Raw genomic sequence first — 27,846 nt, forward strand, 5'->3', positions numbered from 1 at the left:
TGTGTAGAAATTTTATTCACAAGCAGCACTCTAATGTGGAAGTGTGATTCTGTGGAGCTATTTGCCATCATCCAGAATGTTGAAGTTGGGAATGTATTAGATCACCCGTTACCTTTGCATTTGAAGATTGTGAAATCTCACTGTCTTTTAATTTCAGCGAGTCTCTCTAAGAGTGAGTTTCTTAGTTTCTTTCAGAATGCCTGTGTATTGTGCTGAATAAATAAAGACATTCTGTATCTGCAGTTCAAATCTTTTTGTGGCTCATTCAGTCACATCAACTACCTCTGCAACTTTTTCCTTTAGATTCCCAAGGATGTATGTCATTTGATCTAGAGAGTCTGTCAGTCTTTAGTCCTGCAAGTTTTGTTCCAATAATTAATGTTTCCTTTCGCATTCTTATTTTCCTAAAATGACTACTTCCAATATCCATTACTAAAATATACAAACTATTTGTTTAATATCTTATCATTCTCATTTCCCCACCTCAAGTTCTAAGTAAAATGTTTACTTTTCCTACTCCAGTTTAATAATTGAAGCTTTTGTTTTATATTCATTGTCTCATTTAACCTCATTTTACCTTCTTCCTCTTCATTAATTTGTTTCTCTAGTTTCTAAAATCCCCCCTCAATCCTCAGCTCTGATATTGTTTGCAACGTAACAAGCTTGCCAGTTTAATGACATCCTTAAGAAATCTTTATTAACATTAGAACATAGAAATTTATAGCACATCGGCCCACAATGTTTTGCCGACCATGTAATGTACTCTAGAAATTGCCCAGAATTTCCCTAGTGTATAACCCTCTATTTCTCTAAGCTCCATGTACCTATCCAAGAGGCTCTTAAAGACCCTATTGTATCCGCCTCCACCACTGCCACTGACAGTGCATTCCTCACACCCACCACTCTGTGTGGAAAAACTTACCAGACATTCCCTTGGTACTCATTTCCAAACACCTTAAAACTATGCCCTCTCATGTTAGCCATTTCAGCCCTGGGGATAAACCTCTGGCTATCCACATGATCAATGCCCCTCATCATCTTTTCCACCTCTATCAAGTCACCTTTCATCCTCCGTCACTACAAGGAGAAAAGGCCAAGTACAATCAACCTATTCTCATAAGGTACACCCTCCAATCTAGGCAACATCCTTGTAACTCTCCTCTGCACTCTGTCTATAGTATCCTTCCTGTAGTTAGGTGACCAGAACTGAACACAGTATTCCAAATGGGGTCTGACCAAGGTCTTGTACAGCTGTAACATTACCTCACAGCTCTTGAATTCAATCCCACATTTGATGAATAGCAACACACAATACGCCTTCTTAACAACACTTGTGTCCCATCGACACAGATCCCAAGATCTCTCAGATCCTCCACAATGCCAAGAGTCTTACCATTTATGTTATATCCTGTCTTCAAATTGGACCTACCAAAATGAACCACTTCACACTTACCTATTGAAGTACAGCCCAGTTCTGTATCCTATCGATGTCCTGCTATAAACTCTGACAACCCTCCAGATTATCCACAATACCCCCAATCTTTCTGTCAACAGCAAACCTACAAACCCACACTTCTACTTCATCCAGGCCATATTCCGCTCAACCTATTATTCTAAAGAGGACCGTAACTTATCCAGCCTAACATAATGTTTCATTCTTAAAAGCATCTGAGTGTATCTTTTTGCATTCACTCTGAGATTCCATCAAGTTTTCCAAAGCATGGTGACCAGAATGGACATAGATACTACAGCCACATAAAAGACTCAACACACCTGCCATGCTTTTCGACTTGATACATTTATGAAACCCTGGATCCCAAGTTTCACTACCCACTTAACACATCCCACCACTTTCAAAAATTTATGAGCATCTAAATTTAACTTCCTACACTCCAATCAGAATTATTCTATATCGTCACCTATATGACAAAATGTATTGTTTCACAACACTTCAGTGAAAATTTATTACTTGCACTGGAAAAAAAGCATTCACAACAAGACTTTTTAAAAAATCCTTTATTTTAACTGGGAGTGTATGCTGTTCCAGCTCTTTTAAACTCCTGGGAGCACAAACACCTTGCATGTATTTCTATCGTCCATGCTGCTAAACCATTAGAACAGTCACTTTTAAGAAAAACACAAGTTGCCTTCAACAAACACTTGCTCTTTTGTACTGGTCCATGTTTGAACAAGTCACCGTTAAGTTTCACCAAAATTACCTGCATGAGCTTCACCAACTTTAAACTGATTCACCAGTACCCCTTTTCCCCATTTATGAACAAGAACTTCATAGTTGCATTCATGTTGTCATGAATATTTAGATGTGATATTGGCTGCTAATTTCGGATGAGGTATGGTAGCATTGTGACTATAATCACGAGATCAGTAATCTGGAACCCTGGATCAAAGATTCAGAGGATACAATGGAGGTGAGGGAGAAGGGGAATGGGCAAATGTAACACTTTTGCTGCTTGCCAAAGTACCAGAAGAGAGATTAATGGGGAAGGACCAATATGCAGGGATAAATGCCAGGAAAAATGTTACACCAGCTCATTCAATTCCTCCCTCACCTCCATTCAGAGCCCCAAACAGTCCTTCCAGATGAGACAAATGTTCACCTGCAAATCTGCTGGGTTGTCTGTTGTTGCCGGCCTCCTCTACGAATCAAAAGTTGGGGGACTGCTTCATCGAGCATCTCCATTCCAACCACCAAAAGTGAAACTTACTGACTGCAGAACATTTTTCTTTTCTTTTTCAATTTTTTAAATTGAAATACAATTTCAAATACACTACAAATAGAAAAACCAAGCCAAAATTAAAAAAAATTAATACAGTGCAAAAACATACAATAATACAAAAAAGATAATTGAGAAAGCACCCAAATTGAAGTCATGTAAAGTTAGTATCCTCCCCAAGCCCCACAATAAAAAAAAACTCCAGACCGACCACGACACAATATAGAGAATATAAATCAGGACATTCAAACCCCCAAAACTGTAAATACACTTGAAAACAGAAGATAATAATAACTACTACCAAAAAAAAGAGCTGAAAGTAAGGGACTAAAAAAAACCTTAATTAAGAGGAAGGTTATGAAGGTACTCAATAAAAGGTCCCGAGACCTTATGAAACTTTATATCCCAATTAAGAAAGTACTCAGGAAGTTGAATAGTCTAAGGGTAGATAAATCTCCCAGACCAGATGGAATGCACCCTTGTGTTTTGAAGGAAGTAGCAGTAGAGATTGCGGAGGCATTAGCAATGATCTTTCAAAAGTCGATAAGATTCTGGCCTGGTTCCGGAGGACTGGAAGATTGCAAATATCACTCCGCTATTTAAGAAGGGGGTAAGGAAGCAAAAGGGAAATTATAGACCTGTTAGCTTGATATTGGTGGTTGGGAAGTTGTTGGAGTCAATTGTCAAGGATGAGGTTATGGAGTACCTGGAGGCATATGACAAGATAGGCAGAACTCAGCATGGTTTCCTTAAAGGAAGATCCTGCCTGACAAACCTAGTGAAATTTTTTGAGGAAATTACAAGTAGGTTAGACAAGGGAGATGCAGTGGATGTCGTGTATTTGGATTTTCAGAAGGCCTTTGACAAGGTGCCGCACATGAAGCTGCTAAACAAGATAAGAGCCCATGGAATTACGGGAAAGTTACATACGTGGATAGAGCGATGGTTGATTGGCAGGAAACAGAGAGTGGGAATAAAGGGATCCCATTCTGGTTGGCTGCCAGTTACTAGTGGTGTTCCACAGGGGTCCATGTTGGGGTCGCTTCTTTTTACGATATATATCAACGATTTGGATGATGGAATAGGTGGCTTTGTGGCTAAGTTTGCTGATGATACAAAGATTGGTGGAGGGGCCAGTAGTGTTGAGGAAACAGAGTCTGCAGAGAGACTTGGATAGATTGCGGGAATGGGCAAAGAAATGGCAAATGAATTACAATGTCAGAAAGTGTACTGTCATGCACTGTGGTAGAAGAAATAAACAGGCAGACTATTATTTAGATGGGGAGAGAATTCAAAGTTCTGAGATGCAACAGGACTTGGGAGTCCTCGTGCAGGATACCCTTAAGGTTAACCTCCAGGTTGAGTCGGTGGTGAAGAAGGCGAATGCAATGTTAGCATTTATTTCTGGAGGAAGAGAGTATAGGTGCAGGGATGTGATGTTGAGGCTCTATAAGGCACTGGTAAGACCTCACTTGGAATACTGTGCAGTTTTGGGCTCCTTATTTGAGAAAGGATGTGCTGACATTGGAGAGGGTTCAGAGAAGATTCACTAGAATGATTCCAGGAATGAGAAGGTTAATATATGAGGAACATTTGACCGCTCTTGGACTGTACTCCTTGGAGTTTTGAAGAATGAGGGGGGACCTCATAGAAACATTTCAAATGTTGAAAGGCATGGACAGAGTGGATATGGCAAAGTTGTTTCCCATGGTGGGGGAGTCTAGTACAAGAGGGCATGACTTAAGGATTGAAGGGCACCCATTTAGAACAGATGTGAAAAAATTTTTTAGCCAGAGGGTGGTGAATCTATGGAATTTGTTGCCACGGGTGGCAGTGGAGGCCAAGTCATTGGGTGTATTTAAGGCAGAGATTGATAGGTATCTGAGTAGTCAGGGCATCAAAGGTTATGGTGAGAAGGCGGTGAATGGGACTAAATGGGAGTTTGGATCAGCTCATGATGAAATGGCGGAGCAGACTCGATGGGCCGAATGGCTGACTTCTGCTCCTTTGTCTTATGGTCTAACACATTTGACTGTTTAATTATAATGAGCCCTTTTTGTTTTCCCCCTTTCTTTTCTTTACTAACCCTTTAGTTAAGATTTATAAATATAATTTCTTTTCATATACAGTCTGCTGCCTGATATTTCTTGACACTGAGTTGTAACAGGGTAGTAAACTACACAGCATCCACATAAACCGGGGTTTGGGGTGGGAGAGCCGTCTCAATTTCATGGGTTTGGTGGGACTGGAGTGTGTATTCCCTAGACTTATGCAGCCAAGGAAACCAGGCGGACTTTCACTTGTGTTTATGTTTTTTTCTCCCTCTTCTCAATTTCAAGGACAGAGCATTTCTCTTTGAGGTAGCTGATAGGTCCAATTCAAAGCTTGAGTCTCAGCTGGTGTCTTTATCTGCTTTCATGCCTTTTTGTATCTCTTCTGAATACCAGAGAATCTCTCACCTTGAGTGAGATGGGTTGAGAACCTAGATGAGAACTCAGGATCAACATTAGTCAAACAGAGCAGGACATTAGGATCTTTGTTTCTAAAAGTACTCTGCATTAATGACAATTTTCACCACTTTATGATTTTCCAGGTAAATCGAAGTACAAGACCATAAGACCACAAGAAAAAGGAGCAGAACCAGGCCATTTGGCCCATCAACTCTGCTCCACCATTCAATCACGGCTGATCCTTTACTTCCCCCCTCCTCAACCCCATTTCCTGGCCTTCTCCCCATAACCTTTGATCCTATGTCCAATCAAGAACCTAACAATCTCTGCCTTAAATACACCCAATCACCTGGCCTCTGCAGCTGCACATGGCAACAAGTCCCACAAGTTCACCAACCTCTGGCTAAAGAAATTTCTCCACATCTCTGTTTTGAATGGACACCCCTCTATCCTGAGGCTGTGCCCGCTTGTCCAAGACTCTACCGCCATGGGAAACATCCTTTCCACGTCTACTTTGTCTAAGCCTTTCAACATTCAAAAGGTTTCAATGAGATTCCACCCCCTAAATTCCAGTGAGTACAGACCCAGAGCTATCAAAAGTTCCTCGTATGATAACCTTTTCATTCCTGGAATCAACCTTGTGAACCTCCTCTGGATCCTCTCCAATGCTAGCACATCTCTTCTGAGATGGAGCCCAATATTGTACACAATACTCAAGGCGATGCCTCACCAGTATCTTTTAAAGCCCCAGCATTACATGCCTGCTCTTGTATTCTAGACATCCTGAAATGAATGTTAACATTGCATTTGCCTTCCTCACCACCAACTCAACATGCAAGTTAACTTTTAGGGTGTTCTGCACAAGGACTCCCAAGTCCCTTTGCATCTCAGATTTTTGGATTTTCTCTCCATTTAGAAAATAGTCCACACATTTATTTCTACTACCAAAATACATGACCATGCACTTTCCAGCATTATACTTCATTTGCCACTTTCTTGCCCATTCTCCTAATCTAAGTCCTTCTGCATCCTACCTGGTTCCTCAACAGTACCTGCCCCTCCACTAATCTTCATATCATCCGCAAACTTGGCAACAAAACCATCTATTTTATCTAAATCATTTATATACAGCATAAAAAGAAGTGGTCCCAACACTGGCCCCTGCAGAACACCACTCATCACTGGCAACCAACCAGACAAGGATCCTTTTATTCCCACTCACTGCCATCTTCCAATCAGCCAATGCTCTAACCATGTAACTTACTTATAATGACACGGCTCTTAACTTGGTAAGCAGCCTCATGTGTGGCACCTTGCAAAGGCCCCTCTGAAAGACCAAATATACAACATCCACTACATCCCCTTTATCTATCCTACTTGTAATCTCCTCAAAGAATTCCAACAGGTTCATCAGGCAGGATTTTCCCTGAAGGAAACCATGCTGACTTTGTCCCATCTTGCCCTGTGTCACCAAGTACTCCATTACCTCATCCTTAATAAATGACTCCAACATCTTCCCAACCACTGAGGTCAGGCTAAATGGTCTATAATTTCCTTTCTGTTGCCTTCCTCCTTTCTTAAAGAGTGGAGTAACATTTGTAATTTTCCAGCCCTCTGGCACCATGTCAGAGATCAATGATTTTTGAAAGATCATTTCTATTGCCACCACAATCTCTGTGGTTGTACTATAATCTCAATGTTGTACTATTTTGCCATTTGAGTATTTCTTAATTTTTGGAATACACATGTCCTGCACCTTCCTCATTTCCCCCCAAAATGCACGCCATTGCTGATATCCCTGTCAGCAGCTCCTTCCAAATTACTTTGGCCAACTCCTACCTCATGCCACTGTGACTTCCCTTATTCCACTGAAATAAATTTCAAGTTGAACTCAATCATATTGTGATCATAAATGGCGTAAAAATGGTGGCGTGACGGCAGAGCATGCGGCCACTCCAGGAATGAATATCTGTTATCTGTAAGTAGGGGCCGTGCACAATCCTGCTTTGATGGGGACAGATGTGAGAAGCATGGAGGAACATCTGGTGAAACTCCTGACATACCTGTTTTGCTGCCGCTGCTATTGTGCGATCAAGAAATCTCCGGAGAGGAAGGCCCCGAATCCTTGGCTTTGCCTGTTGCTTGGCGGCCAGGGCCGGGATCAAAGCGCTCGGCAGAGATGGTGCTCAGTGTTGGAGATTCAAAGTTTTTCGGACAGACTCAGAGTTGGCTGAGGTCGGATGCTTTCAGAGGCGGCATCGGGAAGCTTTGCAGCGCTGGAGATTCATGGCAGGATAAGTTTTTCTTCCTTCTCTCATCTATGTGAGATGATGGGCTGTCGAGGACTTTGAGACTTTTTACCGTGTCCATGGTCTGTCCTTATCAAATTACAGCATTGCTTTGCACTGTTGTGACTATATGTTATAATTAAGTTAGTCTTGGTTTGTCTTGTGTTTTTGTGATATCATACTGGAGGAACATTCTTAATACATGCATTACTAAATGACAATAAACGAGGACTGGGTGTCCTCACAATCTAATCTAAATCTAAATCACTAGTTCCCAAGAGTTCTTTTACCTTAAGCTCCCTAATCGCTCCGGTTCGCTACATAACACACAATCCAGTATAGCTGATCCCCTAGTAGAGCTCAATGCTCTAAAAACCCAACTTTAGGGCATTCAACAAACTCACTCTCAAAATCCATTACCAACCTGATTTACCCCAATCAACCTGCATGTTAAAATCTCCCATGACTTTCATAGCATTGTCCTTTTGACATGTCTCTTCTATTTCCTGTTGTAATCTGTGGTCCACCTCCCTGCCAATGTTGGGAGGCCTGTATAAAACTGCCATCATGGGCCTTTTAACCTTGCAGTTTCTTAACTCAACCCAAAAGGATTCAACATCTTCTGATCCTATGTCACATATTTCTACTGATTTGATGCCATTCTTTACCAGAAGAGCCACGCCTCGCCCTCTGCCTTCCTATTATTTCTATTAGGGCCTGTAATGCACTGTACTGTTCTATGTTCTATCCCCCGATACAACGTGCAACCTTGGACATTCAGCTCCCAACTACAACCATCCTTCAGTCACGATTCAGTGATGGCCACAACATCATACCTGGCAGTCTGTAATAGTGCAACAAGATCATCCACCTTACTTGTTATAATCCACACCTTGAGAAACAACACCTTGAGTACCATTGTTAGCATGTTACTTAGATTTCAAATCAATAAAATGAAGGAATAATGACTGCACTAAAGACATGATGTTCATGAAAATCCAGAAGTTTGCCAAAGATGGCCAATATAACCCAAATCCTATGCCATTATGGTGACGACTGAGGCAGCCTCTCTAATGTTTCTTTGATGGGTTATGTACCACGTCCAACATTGGAATGCGTGAAAACTGCAGCATTCTCAGTGATAAGTGAGATCCCTTGGCCATGGCAAGTCAGCTTTGGAAAGATTGTTAATACAACTCTGCATATCTACTTATGCCTTGTAAACTTCTTACATTGCCAGAAGGTCTTGTAATCTCTGGAATGTTTTCATTATACCAGGTTTGGGGGAAAAAAAAGTTTGTAAAGTCTGTAATCTTGGGATTACTTGCCTGTGCCACGTGTCAGTGAGTATAGGAATATAATAAGGTAGAGGATAAATGCGTGGTTGAGGGATTGGAGCAGGGGGCAGGGATTCAGATTTCTAGATCATTGGGACCTCTTTTGGGGCAGGAGTGACCTGCACAAAAAGGACGGGTTGCACTTCAATCCCTAGCGGGAAGGTTTGCTAAGGCTACTGGGGAAGAGGCAATTGGCTTACAAATAGAGAAAGCTCGGAGACAGTATGTGAGGGAGGATAGGCAGGTGATAGAGAAGGGATGTGCTTAGACCAAAGGTTTGAGATGTGTCTCTTTTAACGCAAGTATTGTGAACGAGTGGATGAGCTTAGAGTGTGGAACAGTACTTGGAGCTATAATGTGGTGGCCATTACAAAGACATGGATGGCTCAGGGGCAGGAATGGTTACTTCAAGTGCCGGGTTTTAGATGTTTCAGAAAGGACAGGGAAAGAGGCAAAAGAGGTGGGAGAGTGGCACTGTTGATCAAAGATAGTGTCACAGCTGCCGAAAAGGTGGACATCATGGAGGGATTGTCTACGGAGTCTCTGTGGGTGGAGGTTAGGAACAGGAAGGGGCCAATAATTCTACTAGGTTTTATATAGACCACCCAATACTAACAGGGACATCGAGGAGCAGATAGGGAGACAGATTCTGGAAGGGTGTAATAATAACAGAGTTGTCCTGGTGAGAGATTTTAATTTCCTAAATATCGATTGGCATCTCACGAGAGCAAGGGGTTTAGATGGGGTGGAATTTGTTAGGTGTGATCAGGAAGGTTTCTTGACACAATATGTAAGTAAACCTACAGGAGAGGAGGAACTGTACTTGATTTGGTATTGGGAAATGAATCTGGTCAGGTGTCAGATCTCTCAGTGGGAGAACATTTTGGAGATGGTGATCATAATTCTATCTCCTTTACAACAGCATTGGAGACTGATAGGAACAGGCAAGTTAGAAAAGCATTTAATTGGGGTAAGGGGAATTATGAGGCTATCAGGCAGGAACTTGGAAGCTTAAATTGGGAACAGAAGTTCTCAGGCAAAGGTACGATAGAAATGTGGCAAATATTCAGGGGATATTTGTGTGGAGCTCTGTAGAGGTAGTTCCAACGAGGCAGGGAAGTTATGGCAGGTACAAAAACCGTGGTGAACAAAGGCCATAGTAAAGCTGGTCAAGAAGAAAAGCTTACGAAACGTTCAGAGAGCAAAGTAATGTTAAAGATTTAGAAGATTAAAAGACTACAGGAAGGAACTTAAGAAGGAAATTAGGAGAGCCAGAAGGGGCCATGAGAAGGCCTTGGTGGGCAGGATTAAAGAAAACCCAAAGGCATTCTACAAGTATGTGAAGAGCAAGAGGATAAGACGTGTAAGAACAGGACCTATCAAGTGTGACAGTGGGAAAGTGTGTATGGAACCAGAGGAAATAGCAGAGGTACTTAATGAATACTTTACTTTAGTATTCACTATGGAAAAGGATCATGGTGATTGTAGTGATGACCTGCAGCAGACTGAAAAGCTTGAGCATGTAGTGTAGACATTAAGAAAGAGGATGTTCTGGAGCTTTTGGAAAGCATCAAGTTGGATAAGTCACCGGGACTGGATGAGATGTACCCCAGGCTACTGTGGGAGGCAAGGGCAGAGATTGCTGAACCTCTGGCGATAATCTTTGCATCATCAAAGGGGACGGGAAAGGTTCCGGAGGATTGGAGGGTTGCGAATATTGTTCCTTTTTTCAAGAAAGGGAGTAAAGATAGCCCAGGAAATTATAGACCAGTAAGTCTTACCTCAGTGGTTGGTAAGTTGATGGAGAAGATCCTGAGAAATGTACCGTATATGGATTTCAGCAAGGCATTTGCTAAGGTACCCCATGCAAGGCTTATTGCGAAAGTAAGGAGGCGTGGGATCCAAGGGGACATTACTTTGTGGATCCAGAACTGGCTTGCCCACAGAAAGAAACGAGTGGCTGTAGACGGGTCATATTATGCATGGAGGCTGATCACCAGTGGGGTGCCTCAGGGATCTGTTCTGGGACCCCTACTCTCCGTGATTTTTATAAATGACCTGGATGAGGAAGTAGAGGGATGGGTTAGTAAGTTTGCTGATGACACAAAGGTTGGGAGTGTTGTGGATAGTGTGGAGGGCTGTCAGCGGTTACAGCGGGACATTGTAGGATGTAAAACTGGGCTGAGAAGTGGCAGATGGAGTTCAACCCAGGTAAGTGTGAAGTGGTTCAGTTTGGTAGGTCAAATATGATGGCAAAATATAGTATTAATGGTAAGACTCTTGGCAGCATGGTGGATCAGAGGGATTTTGGGGCCCCGAGTCCATAGGATGCTCAAAGCAGCTGCGCAGGTTGACTCTGTGGTTAAGAAGGCATACGGTGTATTGGCCTTCATCAATCATGGATTTAATTTAGGAGCCGAGAGGTAATGTTACAGCTATATAGGACCCTGGTCAGACCTCACTTCAAGTACTGTGCTCAGTACTGGTTGCCTCACTACAGGAAGGATGTGGAAGCCATAGAAAGGCTACAGAGGAGATTTACAAGGATGTTGCCTGGATTGGGGAGCACGTCTTATGAGAATAGGTTGAGTGAACTCGGCCTTTTCTCCTTGGAGAAACAGAGGATGAGAAGTGACCTGATAGAAGTGTACAAGATGAGGGGCATTGATCATGTGGATAGTCAGAGGCTTTCTCCCAGGGCTGAAATGGTTACCACAAGAGGACACAGGTTTAAGGTGCTGGGGAGTAGCTACAGAGGAGATGTCAGGGGTAAGCTTTTTACTCGGAGTGGTGAGTGTGTGGAATGGGCTGCTGGCAATGGTGGTGGAGACAGATACAATAGGGTCTTTTAAGAGACTTTCGGATAGGTACGTGGAGCTTAGAAAAATAGAGGGCTATAGATAAGCCTAGTAATTTCTGAGGTTGGGACACGTTCGGCGCAACTTTGTGGGCCAAAGGGCCTGTATTATGCTGTAGGTTTTCTGTTTCTGTACAAGGTTGTACCTTGCAAAATTAAGCTGATTGAAGACCATCCTGCAAATTTATTTATATTTTATTTTTATTTATAAATTTTATTTTTATTATTTTGATTTATAAATGACACCCCACTTCTTTTGATGATATGAGTGGGATCTGTGGGAACTTGGATGGAATTAAGAGTGGCATAGGTTTCAGCTGATTCACAGTTCAGAAGTATTAAAGAGTAGTCCTTCTTTCTTTGTTTTCCTCAAGCAGGTTCGACCCATCTTTTGCTTACAATGTTGTGGGATCAAAAGAGCCTAAATCATAAATAGATCTTCTAATCTGGAAAAAATCTCCACACTTCAAGGTTATCAACATAAAGTTCAATCTCTTTGAGCTTCTCTTACCACCACTTAGTTAATGATAGAGTTCTTTCTTTAGATTTCAATCTTGCTTTGTTGGTTTGATTCTCACTTCTGCTGACAGGATTTGTTATTTTGCCATATGCAGTGAGTTTGACCTTTCTGGTCAAGCTAGCAATGAACATCAGCATCATTCACATTAATAAATTCTACAGGAAATAGAAACATAGCTGATGAACTCTTGTAGGATTAATATTTTCCAAACTCATTAGTTCTGCCCCACAGTTACATACTTATCATAACAGGAGTAAGACAAAGCAACACACAAAATGCTGCAGGAACCCAGCAGGTCAGGAAGCATCCATGGAAATGAAAAAACAATTAATGTTTTGGGCCAAGATACCTCATCAGGACTAAAAAAAACAGGGAAGATGCCATAGGGGATGAAATAAGAAGCTGGGAGGTGATAGGTGGAAAAGGCAAAGGGCTGAAGAAGGAATCTGATATGAGAGGAGATTGGACCATGGGAGAAAGGAAAAGAGGAGGGGCACCAAGGAGATGTGATTGGCAAGAGGCAAGAGACCGTAATGGGGAATTGAAGAAGATAGAAGGGGGAGGGGAATAATTACCAGAAGATGAAGAAAGCGATGTTCATGCTATCAGGTTGAAGGCTACCTGGACAGAATACAAGGTACTGCTTCTCCACCCTGTGAGTGGTATCATGGCACAAGAGGAGGGACTGACATGTCACAACAGGAATGAGGATAGGAATTAAAATGGTTGGCCACCGGGCAGTTCGGTTTTTTGTGGATGGAGCAAAAGTGCTCAACAACATGGTCCCCCAATTTACATTGGGTCTCAGCACTGGACAGGAGGCCACATTGAGAACACCAGATACAGTAGACAACCCCAACAGATTCATTGGTGATGTGTTGTCTCACATGGAAGGACTGTTTGGGGCCCTGAATGGAGGCAAGGGAGGTAGTGTATGGGCAGGTGTAGCCCTTCTGAAACTTGCAGGGATAAGTGCCAGGCGGTAGATGAGTGGGGAGCAATTTAGCAGTCACTTGCCATAAATCTGTAATTTCAGCAATTGCTATTCAACTAAGCAGATTCCCTTTGCACATCCCAGGCATGTTATTATAATGGACAAAAACACAGCGACTTGGTGACACAAATCATTTAAACCCTGATCCAAAACAGGGTTAACATATAATTGGAAGCAGCACTACTATTATTACCAGGGCACTTGCAAGATGTTAACATCAATGTCGCTGCTGTGACTGAGAGGAGGTACCTGGGTGAAGATAAGTTGAGCAAAGGTGGCTACACCTTCCTCTGAAAGAGAATCTGCAACAAACAGACACATACTCAGTATTGGCTTTGCAATAACGAACAAGTTTGTCAGTCAGCTTACAAAGTTTCTTGTAAGACCTAATAGATAACAGCATATCTTCCTGTCCCTACCCCCAACCAAAGGCTTGATGCTAATGGGAAAATCAGAAATATTTTATTTAGATTTAACCAACAGGGTCACTGTCCTTGGAAATTTAAAGTGTTACAGCCAGTCATATCTTTGGAATGACACTAATGAGAAAAAGAGGAATGGTCAAACCATTTTTGAACAAATATTGGTCATCATACACACCATCTTTACATGCAATGAAGCTGATTCGATGTTGAGTTTACAAAGCTATGATATGTGCCGAAATGTTATTGATATAACGAAAACACACTTTAACTTAAGTATAAGGCATAGGATGAACCTACACCAATAACCAGAGGTTAATTCTGGTTTAAGAAATCGAGAACCATCTTACACGATCAGAATCGTTCATTTATTAGAGACCGGTGTCTATAGCAGTAGGGAAGTTCTTCACCAGATAATTTCTTGCTTCTGAAGTTGAAAGAAAAACCTGGCGTGGAGCATTCGACGGAGAAATTCGAAGCTTCGCAGGATATAGGAGCGCAGGTTTCAGATTTTTCTCATAACATTCAGCCATCAACGGTTTAAAAAGAAGCCTTTTTTTTTTAAAAAGGTCAGGACTAAAGTCTTCAACCAGACGGAAGCAGTAATCTTGGAATTTAACCATTCCTGCCCGACGAGCTGCACGTATAAGTTGTTCTTTGTCGTGTACTTGTTCCTTGTTCTTTGTCGTGGAACCGGACAATTACAACCGAAGGTTTGTCTGTAGCACTCAGTGATCGACACCAAATTCTATGTGCCCGATCCAATAAAGGAGGGTTATTCGGGAAAATCGTCGGAAACGCTTCTTTTAAAAGTTGAGCAAAATATTTCGAAGGGTCATCTTTTTCTGTGCCGTCTGGAAGACCAAGTATACGTAGGTTCTGTCTTCTGGACCGATTCTCAAAATCGTCACTCTTGGCTTTAAGGGCTTCCATCAGCTTTATGGTCGAAATTAAATCCTGTTGCAGTTTTTCAATAGTCAAATCTCGCTTCTGAGCGTCTTCTTGCAGAGACGCGATAAGAGCTTGTTGCTGGTTAATTACTGAATCCGTCTTAACCATGTACTCTTGAAAAGCCTTTAATTCTTCTTTAAAAAATTGTTGTAGTTGATCAAATTTTTTGTCCAAAACCTCCATAAACAATTCATAAGTTAATTGAGTTTGTTGTGGCGGAGCCTGCTTCTTTCCGTTACCGTTCGGATTGCGTCCGGGTTCTCGTCCCTTAGACCTGAGAGACATTTCTGTTTGCAAATCTTCAAAAGCTCACAACAAACTCTTGGCAGTATGTTAAAAAAAAATTAACAAAGAAACTTTCGGTATAGGTAAAAATAAGCTGAATAAGGGTGATCAAAGGTTAAAAAAAAGTAAAGGTTATGGAGCGAATCCAAAACAGTACTCACTCCATAAGCGTCTCCCGCTGACCGAAATGTTATTATAATGGAGCATTACACTAGAAAAGAGACCATCATACCAAGTAACATCCAGTTTTAGGAAGGACATCCATCACAGTTTTATAATTGCTATCTGACTTCCTTAATGCTGCACAATTCCCTATTAAGTTTTTCTAATAATTTGTCTGTCATAAAATCTTCTTAAGATCAATCAGTTCTTTTTCAGTTGGACATTAACTCGATTTAATAAATTAGCAAATAACATTAAAATATTTTAGAAGTATTCAATACATAACATGGATAGAAAGAGCTATGGGTAACAATGGAGAGAAGTATTAAACTATTATTTGTTCCTTATTTCATAAGGAAACAGAACAGGAGGACATTGAGTGATGAGACAAGTGTTAAATAGAGTCGGCCCTCCTTATCCACAAGGGATTGGTTCTGGGACACCTCGCGGATACCAAAATTCGTGGATGCTCAAGTCCCTTATTCAACCTGTCTCAGTGCGGTGGACCTTGGGACCCAGCGGAACCCAAGACCTTATTTAACTCGTCTCAATGCGGTGGACATTAGGATCCAGCGGCAGAGATCTGAATCCACAGTGTTTCTGTTCACGAAAACAATCTCAATAACGATTGAAAATAAAGTGGAAATAATAAAGTGATTGGAAAGAGGTGAAACTTCATCAGTCATTGGAAAAGCATTAGGCTACGTCGGTCAATGATCGGAAAAATTTTAAAGGATAAAGTGAGAAAGGCTGTGCCTCGATGAAAGCTACAATTATTACTAAGCAACGTGGTGGTTTAATTATTGGGTTTTTATTCTCCACATCAACCCGGTATGGTGGAGCCCGGCGCTAAAACATATGCTCTTAAGTTTTTTTATATGCATAGAAAGGTAAAATATATACAATATACAAAGACAAACATTTGACTAGCTGATGCTAAAAATATAGTATGTACCTGTTCCGACTTACTTAGTAAGAGAACTTCAGATTTTTTTTGATCCTGATCCACGATAACCCACGCACACCCTCCCGTATACTTTAGATCATCTTTAGATTACTTATAATACCTAATACAATGTAAATGCTATGTAAAATAGCTGTTATACTGCATTGTTTAGGGAATAATGACAAGAAAAAAAGTCTGTACATGCTTAAACAACAAGTGCTGGAAGAGCACTTCAGGGTTTTTGTGATTCGCGGTTGATTGAATTTGCGTGTGCAGAATTCGCAGTTAAGGAGGGCAGACTGTACACGGAATAGAAAATTAGATACACCAATCACATTCATAATGGATAAAATTTCTGATCTGGATGGATTGCATCCAAGCATTTGTTGAATTCTAAAATAATGACCTGGGATCACTTCAATAATTTGTTTAATATAAGGTGTTAACCCTAGGTAAACCACAGCTGGCACACCAATTGATCATTTCCAAAATCAGATGAAAATAGGAAGACATAAATTTAAAATAATGAAAACCAACAGGACATTTTAAAAGAAAAAAATGTTTGTTGAAGCAGAACATTTTCTTGCAAGGTACTATAAAGGACAAAGACTACTAGTAAGAACATTTATTTAGCTTGTGTAAGCATATAAATCAGTGAAACAATTGCGATGGAATAAATCACCTATATCTGTGGTATAGAACAGAAAACAGTCAGCAGTTGTTGAATTTGGAAATGGTAAAAGAACAAGAAAATAAATTGTGACATTACGCAGTACACAAACTTTGCTCTCCAACCAGAAAAAGAAAAAAAAATGATGCACCTTTCTAAAACTGGAGAGCACCATTAAATTAACTAAAGAGTCAAAAGCTCAAGAGAAACAAAACTTTGGTCTGAAGGCTGGGTAAGAGGGTTTATGGAATGCTTGTTTTTATTTAACTTAGACAATGAATTTAAAAGTCAAGAGGTTTATGCTGCAACTTTAAAAAAAAACTCTGGTTAGGCCACATCTACAGTACTGTGTACAGTTCTGGTCAACCCACTATAAGAAAGTTGTCGAGGCTTTGGAGAGGGTGCAGAAGAGGTTACTAGGATGTTTAGAGAGCATGTGCTATCATAAGAGGCTGGATGAACTTGGGTTGTTATCTCCGGATCATCAGAGGCTGAGACGAGATCTGATGGAGGTTCATAAGATTATGAGAGGCATAGGTAGAGAAGACAGGGAATATATGTTTCCCAGGATTGAAATGTCTAATTGAATTAAATTGACTTTTATTACTTACATCCTTCATTTACATGAGTAAAAATCTTTACGTTACATCTGTCTAAATGTGCAATTTATAATAAATAGAATGTACAACAGGACAGTCAATATAACATAGAAATACAGTTGTATCAGCATGAATTAATCAGTCTGATGGCCTGGTGGAAGAAGCTGTCCTGGAGCCTGCTGGTCCTGGCTTTTATGCTGCAGTACCATTTCCCAGATGGTAGCAGTTGGAAGAGTTTGTGATTGGTTGACTCTGGTCCCCAATGAACCTTTGGGGCCTTTTTACACATCAGTCTTTGTAAATGTCCTGAATAATGGGCAGTTCATACCTGCAGATGCACTGGGCAGTCTGCACCACTCTCTACAGTAGACTCCTGCAACTGAGGGAAGTATACTTCCCATACATTGAAGGTGAGAAGGAGTAGGTTCAAAGGGATGCGAGGGGCAAGTTTTTTTTAAACTCAGAGTGGTGGAATACGTTGCCTGGTGTGGTGGTAGACGCAAAGACATTAGAGGCTTTAGATAGGCACATGAATGAGAAAGATAGAGGGATAAGGACATTGGAGAGGTAGGAGGGATTAGTATGGGGTGGGGGGTTGATTTACTTTTAGATAGATAGATACTTTATTCATCCCCAAGAGGAAATTCAACATTTTTCCAGTGTCCCATACACTTATTGTAGCAAAACTAATTACATACAATATTTAACTCAGTATAAATATGATATGCATCTAAAATCACCCTCCCAAAAAGCATTAATAAATAGCTTTTAAAAAGTTCTTAAATAGTTTACTAAAGTGCATTGAGTGGTAACTGAAGCTCAGTCCTAACCCCGGCACTTTAACATGTCTTGCCCCTGGTGGTTGAATTGTAGAGCTGAATGGCTTTGAGGAGTAATGATCTCTTCATCCTGTCTGAGGGGCATTGCATTGACAGCAACCTGCCGCTGAAGCTGCTTCTCTGTCTCTGGATGGTGCTGTGCAGAGGATGTTCAGGGTTTTCCATGAAAACTGTAGCCTACTCAGCGCCCTCCGCTTTGCCACCGATGTCATACTCTCCAGTTCTGTGCCCACGACAGAGCCCGCCTTCCTTACCAGCTTATTAAGACGTGAGGCATCCCTCTTCTTAATGCTGCCTCCCCAGCATGCCACCACAAAGAAGAGGGCGCTCTCCACAACTGACCGATAGAACATCTTCAGCATCTCACTACGAACATTGAATGACACCAGCCTTCTGAGGAAGTACAGTCGACTCTGTGCTTTCCTGCACAGGGCATCTGTGTTGGCAGTCCAGTCTAGCTTCTCGTCTAACTGCACTCCCAGATACTTGTAGGTCTTAACCTGCTCCACACATTCTCCATTAATGATCACTGGCTCCATATGAGGCCTAGGTCTCCCAAAGTCCACCACCATCTCCTTGGTCTTGGTGATATTGAGACGCAGGTAGTTTGAGTTGCACCATATCACAAAGTCCTGTATCAGTTTCCTATACTCTTCCTCCTGACACAGCCCACTATGGCCGTGTCATCAGCGAACTTCTGCACATGGCAGGACTCCGAGTTATATTGGAAGTCTGATGTGTACAGGGTGAACAGGACAGGAGAGAGCACGGTCCCCTGCGGCGCTCCTGTGCTGCTGACCACCGTGTCAGACCTACAGTCTCCCAACCGCACGTACTGAGGTCTGCCTGTCAAGTATTTTATTTTAGTTGATTCTGCACAACACTGTGGCCCGAACGGCCTGTTGCTGAGCTGTACTGTTCTACATTCTATAAACAGAGAATTCAAGCACGGTAGCAATTGAAAGACTACAGTATTCTGAAAAAAAGTCATAAAGACCCACAGTACTTGCATTTGTAAGAATGAAACAGCAAGGAAAAGGAAATCAATATTTAAGTTTGATTTCAGTAAAGTTAAATCTGTACCATGAAGGATACCAGTAGTTCAGCGAAAATCCACACAATCATCGCCGAGCAACTGAGCATGTGAAAATCAATAAGATTTTATCAGCGTTATTACATTGGTAAACAAGAGAGGTGATTGACTTTGATGTACCATACAACAGTCACTTTTAAATGGAGAAGAGTTCGACTACGTGATTGACGACAGTAAAAGGTAAAATATTATTAGTTTCAATAGACGTTTCGTACTTCTTCTTTCGGGGAATAAAACACTGGTAATTAACTCTCCAAAATGCACACAGACCACACATCCTATCGCCTAAGATTCTGGGCCAAAGGAGTAAGCGTCTTTTTCATTTTTATAACTATTTCATAAAGTTTGAAACTCAAGCCCAACTATACATCAAACAACAGAGTTTGGTCCTGCTTCTGAACCCGACTGGACTTCAGCACCCAACCGACGAGCCACTGAACGATGCTGTTGCTTACCGGAGCGTGTGGAACAGCTGCCACCGGCCCGGCGAAGCGAGCAAGCCGCCGGCCATCGACTCAGCCCCGCCCACTGCTCACGCAACCGATCCTCGCGAGCCTTGACGTAACCAAAGGCCGGTCGAGCTCTTTGAGCCGTTCGCATGGACCCCGTCCGTTTTTTTTGTGTGCACGCACAAGCGCGGGTACGGCAGGAGCGTGTGTGCGTGGATGTGCGAGTGCGTGCGTGCAACTTCCGGTCCGCTCTCCCTCATGGAGCGGCGCGAGCCGAACTCCCTGCTGCGCAGTACGGTGTGCGCATTGGCATTTGCCCCCCTCCCTCCCTCCCTCCCTCCCTCAGCGAAAGGAGGCCAGACAGGCAGAGAGAGCGCAGGGCTTGCAAAGTGCTTCCCTCGCACTTCATCACAACCATTGAGCTTTAGGATTATGGCTTCCGAGGAGCTGTATGAGGTACGGTAAAAGATCATTAGGTACCTTGATTTCCGAATCCTCCTATTCTGGCTCCCTGCTTTAAAACCGTAGAAGGATGGCGATCCCACTTCGATTTTTTTTTGCCGGAGTGAGCCTGGTGTTAGTCTCTGGTGGAATGGAGTGGGGAGTGGGAAGTGGTAAGTGGGGTTCCGTAGGTCGGAAGAGAGTTGTTTGAGATCATCTTGAAAGGAGACTTGACTTTTGGTCTGTAATGGTACGATTGGCCTTCCTGCCGGGTGGTGTGGAGTGTCAGGGAGTGTGTGGAGAAGCGCTATAACTATTTACTGATGTCTCTGTCCGCAACTTGCCCGGCGTCCAGAGCGCTCCGAAAACCAGCTTTGCGGTGGCACCCTTAACAAGACAAACAGGTTCTGAAAGACACGATCTCACACCTTGGCTTAGGTGAGGGGTATTAACGCTATCTGCCACTGAACCAATTCATGTTAATGTTGGATTAAGTGGAATTTTCTATTCGATATTGGTTGTAATTTGTAGGTTAAGAGAATATATCCTTGGTTCGGTGAAGTTCTTGGATTGATTGTGGTAAAACGATCATTTTTGAGGAGCAGATATAAGCAACGACATTGAACTCATTATTGATCAGTAGTCAGTTTGGTGTAGAGTCCAGGTCCTGAAGTTCCCAAGTCTTGTGTTGCTGGCATTTGTTCTTAAAACTTCTGTGTTTTCTCTTCCCTTTTCTTTTGCCTTTTTGATGTTTACAAAATACCCTGGAAATATAAGTGTGTGATGTGATATGTGTTTTTTTTCAGTCAATGGAAGTAATAAAAATGGTCACGAGCAGCTCGAGAAGTTTATGTAGAGTGTGTAGTTCATGTGGGATCAAATATGTTCAATCAGTAGTTCATAACCTTTTGGGTTTCTTCAATGCTTGATACAATAATTGTTGAAATTGAAAATGTTATTTTTTCTGCAAATAAATGTAAAATTAAGCACACATTGCACCAGCCTGACTTGATGAGATCAATGAAATGCTTTATGGTGTTTGGGGGGAGGGGAGTGGTGAAATTGAATTTTCGTGCATATAGGATTTGTAAGCAAGGCAATGGTTTGATAACTAAAGTTGTGTTGAAAACTATTTTTACTTTTATTCTTTGTACTTAGTGATAATTGATGGAAAATAACATCATTTATGTAGGTACTACTTCAAATCCTATTCATGGTTGAGAACACTTGGAAATACAAGTGAAGATAGAAATATCATTAATGATTCTGCTTTATTTCTAAAGGGAATGTGAAGCTGGGTGGACAAAAATTGGATGTATGGCATAATGTTTACTGTTAGGTTGTTGACTTGTGCCCTATAGTTGTATGGTCACGTTTAATTTAGTAGCATTGATTGTCATATTCAAGAATATTTATAGATGTTAAAGTTTAGGAAGGAAGTTCTTTAGTGGGCATTTTAAGCTATGACCATAAATGTAAATAACTGATCATCCATAGAAGTCTAGTGAAGTTTCTTGGTTTCAATAGAGAATGATAGTTACACTGTGAATCGGATTTAAGAATAGAAGGAATACTGGGCATCTTCTATGCATCTTTTTGTCAAACCTGAATATGAAGTTTATAAGCATGGTCAGAATAAGATGATCAATACTCTATTGAATTTCATTGTTTCAAAATCATAGCGATGGGTTATATTATTGTGGTGTGATCTTCCTCATCTTTGTTCATTCTTTGATTTTCTTGTTTAATTTTGAGGTGTCTAGAAATGATGCCTCAGTAATTCCTTGCTGTAATGAAGCATAGAGCATCAGGGTATTTTGGTTTTTGAGAGTGAACAATGATAAGTTTTTATAAAAAGGGTCTTAATGATAGCCTTTATTTCCTGCAGCATGTATTAATGCAGATTAAAACATTTTAAACTTGCCATATAGGCCACAAGAGGTATTTTACATTGTAATTGTTTCAAAGTATCTTTGTTCAATCTACATCTTTTGTACGAAAAATTAACGAGTATAAGATAATTGAGCAAAATTGCAAGTGTTCAAGCCTCTGCAACAATGCATTAGGTAAGTTAGATTTTCTGGACTCCAGAAAGATTTGACTATTGGTGTGATATCTTAACTTTAATCAGTGCTGTCTTGTATCTGTCATCTGTATAGTGTTACATTAAGTATCTAATCTTTTTTTAACCTGCATGCATTAAATTATGATTGGCATGGTTTTGAATTATTACCAACTGCAATACTACAAAAAAATTGATAGGTGATCAAAATGTTTGAAAACCAATTGAAAACTCTAGTCCTGAGTTGTAATGCAACTGGTAAGGATGCACATTGATACTTAGTGATGGTGTTCAACTTCTATTGTGATACATGATTCCAAGTCCCATTTGCTTTGAATGTTAACAAAATGTAACATCATTGATTTCATCCCAATGCTTTTTTCTGGAAAAGTGTGTAACATTTGCAGTTTTGTATCACCAAGGCACCACTTCCTGAACAGATGTTTGGAGGTTGACATCCATGGCCACAACAGTTTCTTCCCTAACTGCCCTCAGCAGTCTTGCATTAATTCTGCTCAACTGATGTACAATTCTTTGTTTCAGAAATGCTTATATAATCTGAATGGTTGATACCTTATTCTGAAACAATGCCATGTGGTTCTAGACTCATGAGAACTGGGGGGGCATTAGATCACATTTCTTCATCCAGATTCCCATGCGTGCCGGTCAGTTTTACTGAGACTTTTCCACGAGACAATCACTCATCCAAGGACTTGGAGTAGTGAATCCATGCCAAGCTGATTCCACACTAATTAAACCCTCTCTCATGTCTGGAAACCAACACTGTTTATACTGTTCCAAACAAGTTTTCACCAACACCCTGTATAATTTGAGAAAGACTGCCTTGCTTTTGTATTTTCAAATATCAAGCAAAAGGCAAGTGTGTTATTTACCTACCCAGTTGTTTGCTGTACCCGAATGTCTACTTTTGGCAACTTATGCACATTAAGAAAACTTGACCTCGCTGTTTTTAAGAAGAATTGTTTTCCTATTTTTACAATATAAATGTATCACTTCACATATTCACATGTTTGCATTTGAGATATAACTTCTTTACAGTTAAAGTGCATGGCAATATCCCGTTAGAAATGCTTGGGTTATCGTAGTATGTGAACTGTCCTGATTTTGTATTACAATCAACTGTGTATATATTAACAAGGTCTCTTCATTTACACTATCAATATAAATCCTGAGCAGCTGGGAAGGTGAATGTTGATCCCCGTGGCATACCAGAGTAAAACTGCAAGCAACTCTTCCTCTTTCCAGTTTTCTTATAGATGTTAGTATGTTATTCCCAAGCTATTATTCTATACAACAGCTTTCTGTGTGATTTCTTGTAACTGTTTTTTAAAAAAAAATTATCATTTGGGAATTATCATAGTAGGAATGGAATTAGGTGGCTGTGGGATTGGAGCAGGGGGCAGGGATTCAAGTTTCTGGATCATTGGGACCTCTTCTGGGGCAGGCGTGACCTGTTCAAGAAGGACGGGTTACACTTGAATCCTGGGGGGACCAATATCCTAGCGGGGAGGTTTGCTAGGGCTACAGGGCAGACTTTAAACTAGTAAGATGGGGGGGGGGCAGGAATCAATTTGAGGAAACCATGGGAGAGGAGGTTAGTTCACAAGTAGAGCAAGTAAATAGACAGTGTGTGAGGGAGGAAAGGCAGGTGATGGAGAAGGGATGCGCTCAGCCCGAAGATGTAGGGGATAAGAAAGAAAAGGATAATAAATTTGAATACATTGTTAGGGATGAAAAGAGAGGAGGGGGTGGAGAGTATCTTAAATGTATCTATTTTAATGCTAGGAGCATTGTAAGAAAGGTGGGTGAGCTTAAAGCGTGGATTGATACCTGGAATTATGATGTTGTAGCTATTAGTGAAACATGGTTGCAGGAAGGGTGTGATTGGCAACTAAATATTCCTGGATTTAGTTGCTTCAGGTGTGATGGAGTAGTAGGGGCCAGAAGAGGAGGTGTTGCATTGCTTGTCCGAGAAAATCTTATGGCGTTGCTTTGGAAGGATAGATTAGAGAGCTCCTCTAGGGAGGCTATTTGGGTGGAATTGAGGAATGGGAAGGGCGTAGTAACACTGATAGGAGTGTATTATAGGCCACCTAATGGGGAGCGTGAGTTGTAAGAGCAAATGTGTAAGGAGATAGCAGATATTTGTAGTAAACACAAGGTGGTGATTGTGGGAGATTTTAATTTTCCACACGTAGACTGGGAAGCTCATTCTGTAAAAGGGCTGGATGGTTTAGAGTTTGTGAAATGTGTGCAGGATAGTTTTTTGCAACAGTACATAGAAGTACCGACTAGAGATGGGGCAGTGTTGAATCTCCTGTTAGGGAATGCGATAGGTCAGCTGACAGATGTATGTGTTGGGGAGCACTTCGGGTCCAGTGATCACAATAGCATTAGCTTTAATATAATTATGGAGAAGGACAGGACAGGACCTAGAGTTGAGATTTTTGATTGGAGAAAGGCTAACTTTGAGGAGATGTGAAGGGATTTAGAGAGAGTGGATTGGGTCAAGTTGTTTTATGGGAAGGATGTAATAGAGAAATGGAGGTCATTGAAGGGTGAAATTATGAGGGTACAGAATCTTTATGTTCCTGTTAGATTGAAAGGAAAGGTTAAAGGTTTGAAAGCACCATGGTTTTCAAGGGATATTAGAAATTTGGTTCGGAAAAAGAGGGATGTCTACAATAGATATAGGCAGCATGGAGTAAAGGAATTGCTCGAAGAATATAAAGAATGTAAAAGGAATCTTAAGAAAGAGATTAGAAAAGCTAAAAGAAGATACGAGGTTGATTTGGCAAATAAGGTGAAAGTAAATCCGAAAGGTTTCTACAGTTATATTAAAAGCAAGAGGATAGTGAGGGATAAAATTGGCCCCTTAGAGAATCAGAGTGGTCAGCTATGTGTGGAGCCGAGGGAGATGGGAGAGATTTTGTACGATTTCTTCTCTTCAGTATTCACTAAGGAGAAGGATGTTGAATTGTGTAAGGTGTGGGAAACAAGTAAGGAAGTTATGGAACCTATGACAATTAAAGAGGTGGAAGTACTGGCGCTTTTAAGAAATTTAAAAGTGGATAAATCTCCGGGTCCTGACAGGATATTCCCCAGGACCTTGAGGGAAGTTTGTGTAGAGATAGCAGGAGCTCTGACGGAGATCTTTAAGATGTCATTAGAAACGGGGATTGTGCCGGAGGATTGGCGTATTGCTCATGTGGTTCCATTGTTTAAAAAGGGTTCTAGAAGTAAGCCTAGCAATTATAGACCTGTCAGTTTGACATCAGTGGTGGGTAAATTAATGGAAAGTATTCTTAGGGATAGTATTAATAATTATCTGGATAGACAGGATCTGATTAGAAGTAGCCAGCATGGATTTGTGCGTGGAAGGTCATGTTTGACAAACCTTATTGAATTTTTTGAAGAAGTTACGAGGAATGTTGACGAGGGTAAGGCAGTGGATGTAGTCTATATGGACTTCAGCAAGGCCTTTGACAAAGTTCCACATGGAAGGTTAGTTAAGAAGGTTCAGTCGTTGGGTATTAATGCTGGAGTAATAAAATGGATTCAACAGTGGCTAGATGGGAGATGCCAGAGAGTACTGGTGGATAATTGTTTATCGGGATGGAGGCCTGTGACTAGCGGGGTGCCTCAGGGATCTGTTTTGGGCCCAATGTTGTTTGTAATATACATAAATGATCTGGATGATGGGGTGGTAAACTGGATTAGTAAGTATGCCGATGATACTAAGGTAGGAGGTGTTGTGGATGATGAGGTGGGTTTTCAAAGCTTGCAGGGAGATTTATGCCGGTTAGAAGAATGGGCTGAATATTGGCAGATGGAGTTTAATGCTGAGAAGTGTGAGGTTCTACATTTTGGCAGGAATAATCCAAATAGGACATACAGGGTAAATGGTAGGGCATTGAGGAATGCAGTGGAACAGAGAGATCTAGGAATAACAGTGCATAGTTCCCTGAAGGTGGAGTCTCATGTAGATAGGGTGGTGAAGAAGGCTTTTGGAATGCTGGCCTTTATAAATCAAAGCATTGAGTACAGAAGTTGGGATGTAATGTTAAAATTGTACAAGGCATTGGTAAGGCCAAATTTGGAATATTGTGTGCAGTTCTGGTCACCGAATTATAGGAAAGATATCAATAAATTTGAATCTCCCCTACTCTCAATGGAAACAGCCTATTCACGTCAACTCTATCTATCCCTCTCAAAATTTTAAATACCTCGATCAAATCCTCCTTCAACCTTCTACGCTCCAATGAATAGAGACCTAACTTGTTCAACCTTTCTCTGTAACTTAAGTGCTGAAACCCAGGTAACATCCTAGTAAATCGTCTCTGCACTCTCTCTAATTTATTGATATCTTTCCTATAATTCGGTGACCAGAACTGTACACAATATTCCAAATTTGGCCTTACCAATGCCTTGTACAATTTTAACATTACATCCCAACTTCTGTACTCGATGCTTTGATTTATAAAGGCCAGCGTTCCAAAAGCCTTCTTCACCACCCTATCTACATGAGACTCCACCTTCAGGGAATTATGCACTGTTACTCCTAGATCTCTCTGTTCCTCTGCATTCCTCAATGCCCTACCATTTACCCTGTATGTCCTATTTGGATTATTCCTGCCAAAATGTAGAACCTCACACTTCTCAGCATTAAACTCCATCTGCCAACGTTCAGCCCATTCTTCTAACCGGCATAAATCTCCCTGCAAGCTTTGAAAACCCACCTCATTATCCACAACACCTCCTACCTTAGTATCATCGGCATACTTACTAATCCAATTTACCACCCCATCATCCAGATCATTTATGTATATTACAAACAACATTGGGCCCAAACAGATCCCTGAGGCACCCCGCTAGTCACCGGCCTCCATCCCGATAAACAATTATCCACCACTACTCTCTGGCATCTCCCATCTAGCCACTGTTGAATCCATTTTATTACTCCAGCATTAATACCCAACGACTGAACCTTCTTAACTAACCTTCCATGTGGAACTTTGTCAAAGGCTTTGCTGAAGTCCATATAGACTACATCCACTGCCTTACCCTCGTCAACATTCCTCGTAACTTCTTCAAAAAATTCAATAAGGTTTGTCAAACATGACCTTCCACGCACAAATCCATGCTGGCTACTTCTAATCAGATCCTGTCTATCCAGATAATTATTAATACTATCCCTAAGAATACTTTCCATTAATTTACCCACCACTGATGTCAAACTGACAGGTCTATAATTGCTAGGCTTACTTCTAGAACCCTTTTTAAACAAAGGAACCACATGAGCAATACGCCAATCCTCTGGCACAATCCCCGTTTCTAATGACATCTTAAAGATCTCCGTCAGAGCTCCTGCTATTTCTACACAAACTTCCCTCAAAGTCCTGGGGAATATCCTGTCAGGACCCGGAGATTTAACCACTTTTAAATTTCTTAAAAGCGCCAGTACTTCCACCTCTTTAATTGTCATAGGTTCCATAACTTCCTTACTTGTTTCCCACACCTTACACAATTCAATATCCTTCTCCTTAGTGAATACCGAAGAGAAGAAATCGTTCAAAATCTCTCCCATCTCCCTCGGCTCCACACATAGCTGACCAGTCTGATTCTCTAAGGGGCCAATTTTATCCCTCACTATCCTCTTGCTTTTAATATAACTGTAGAAACCTTTTGGATTTACTTTCATTTTATTTGCCAAACCAACCTCGTA

The 27,846-nt window shown here is 41.2% G+C and overlaps 2 protein-coding genes across 5 annotated transcripts in view; one reads left to right on the top strand and one right to left on the bottom strand.

Moving 5' to 3' along the window:
- The window catches only part of eci2 (enoyl-CoA delta isomerase 2), a 172,909-nt gene extending 153,164 nt beyond the window's left edge, over positions 1–19,745 (bottom strand). Inside the window, exon 1 of one of the 2 annotated variants that reach the window (XM_059945668.1) lies at positions 19,604–19,745. In XM_059945668.1, the coding sequence (XP_059801651.1) occupies positions 19,604–19,659 (56 nt within the window). In that variant the 5' untranslated portion in view covers positions 19,660–19,745. The remainder of the gene's footprint in view (positions 1–19,603) is intronic. The other variant, XM_059945669.1, reaches the window with a different exon arrangement.
- A 68-nt stretch (positions 19,746–19,813) lies between these two features.
- cdyl (chromodomain protein, Y-like) overlaps positions 19,814–27,846 on the top strand; it is a 206,984-nt gene continuing 198,951 nt past the window's right edge. For 2 of the 3 annotated variants that reach the window (XM_059945666.1, XM_059945667.1), the window contains exon 1: positions 19,894–20,053. Coding sequence is in view for 1 of the 3 variants with exons in the window: in XM_059945665.1 (XP_059801648.1) it covers positions 19,814–20,053 (240 nt within the window). In the remaining 2 variants the exon portion in view is untranslated. Of the gene's footprint in view, positions 20,054–27,846 lie in introns of all 3 variants that reach the window. The other variant, XM_059945665.1, reaches the window with a different exon arrangement.

The sequence above is a fragment of the Hypanus sabinus genome, chromosome 20 (genome assembly GCF_030144855.1).
Source record: "Hypanus sabinus isolate sHypSab1 chromosome 20, sHypSab1.hap1, whole genome shotgun sequence".
In the NCBI taxonomy this organism is placed as follows: Eukaryota; Metazoa; Chordata; class Chondrichthyes; order Myliobatiformes; family Dasyatidae; genus Hypanus; species Hypanus sabinus.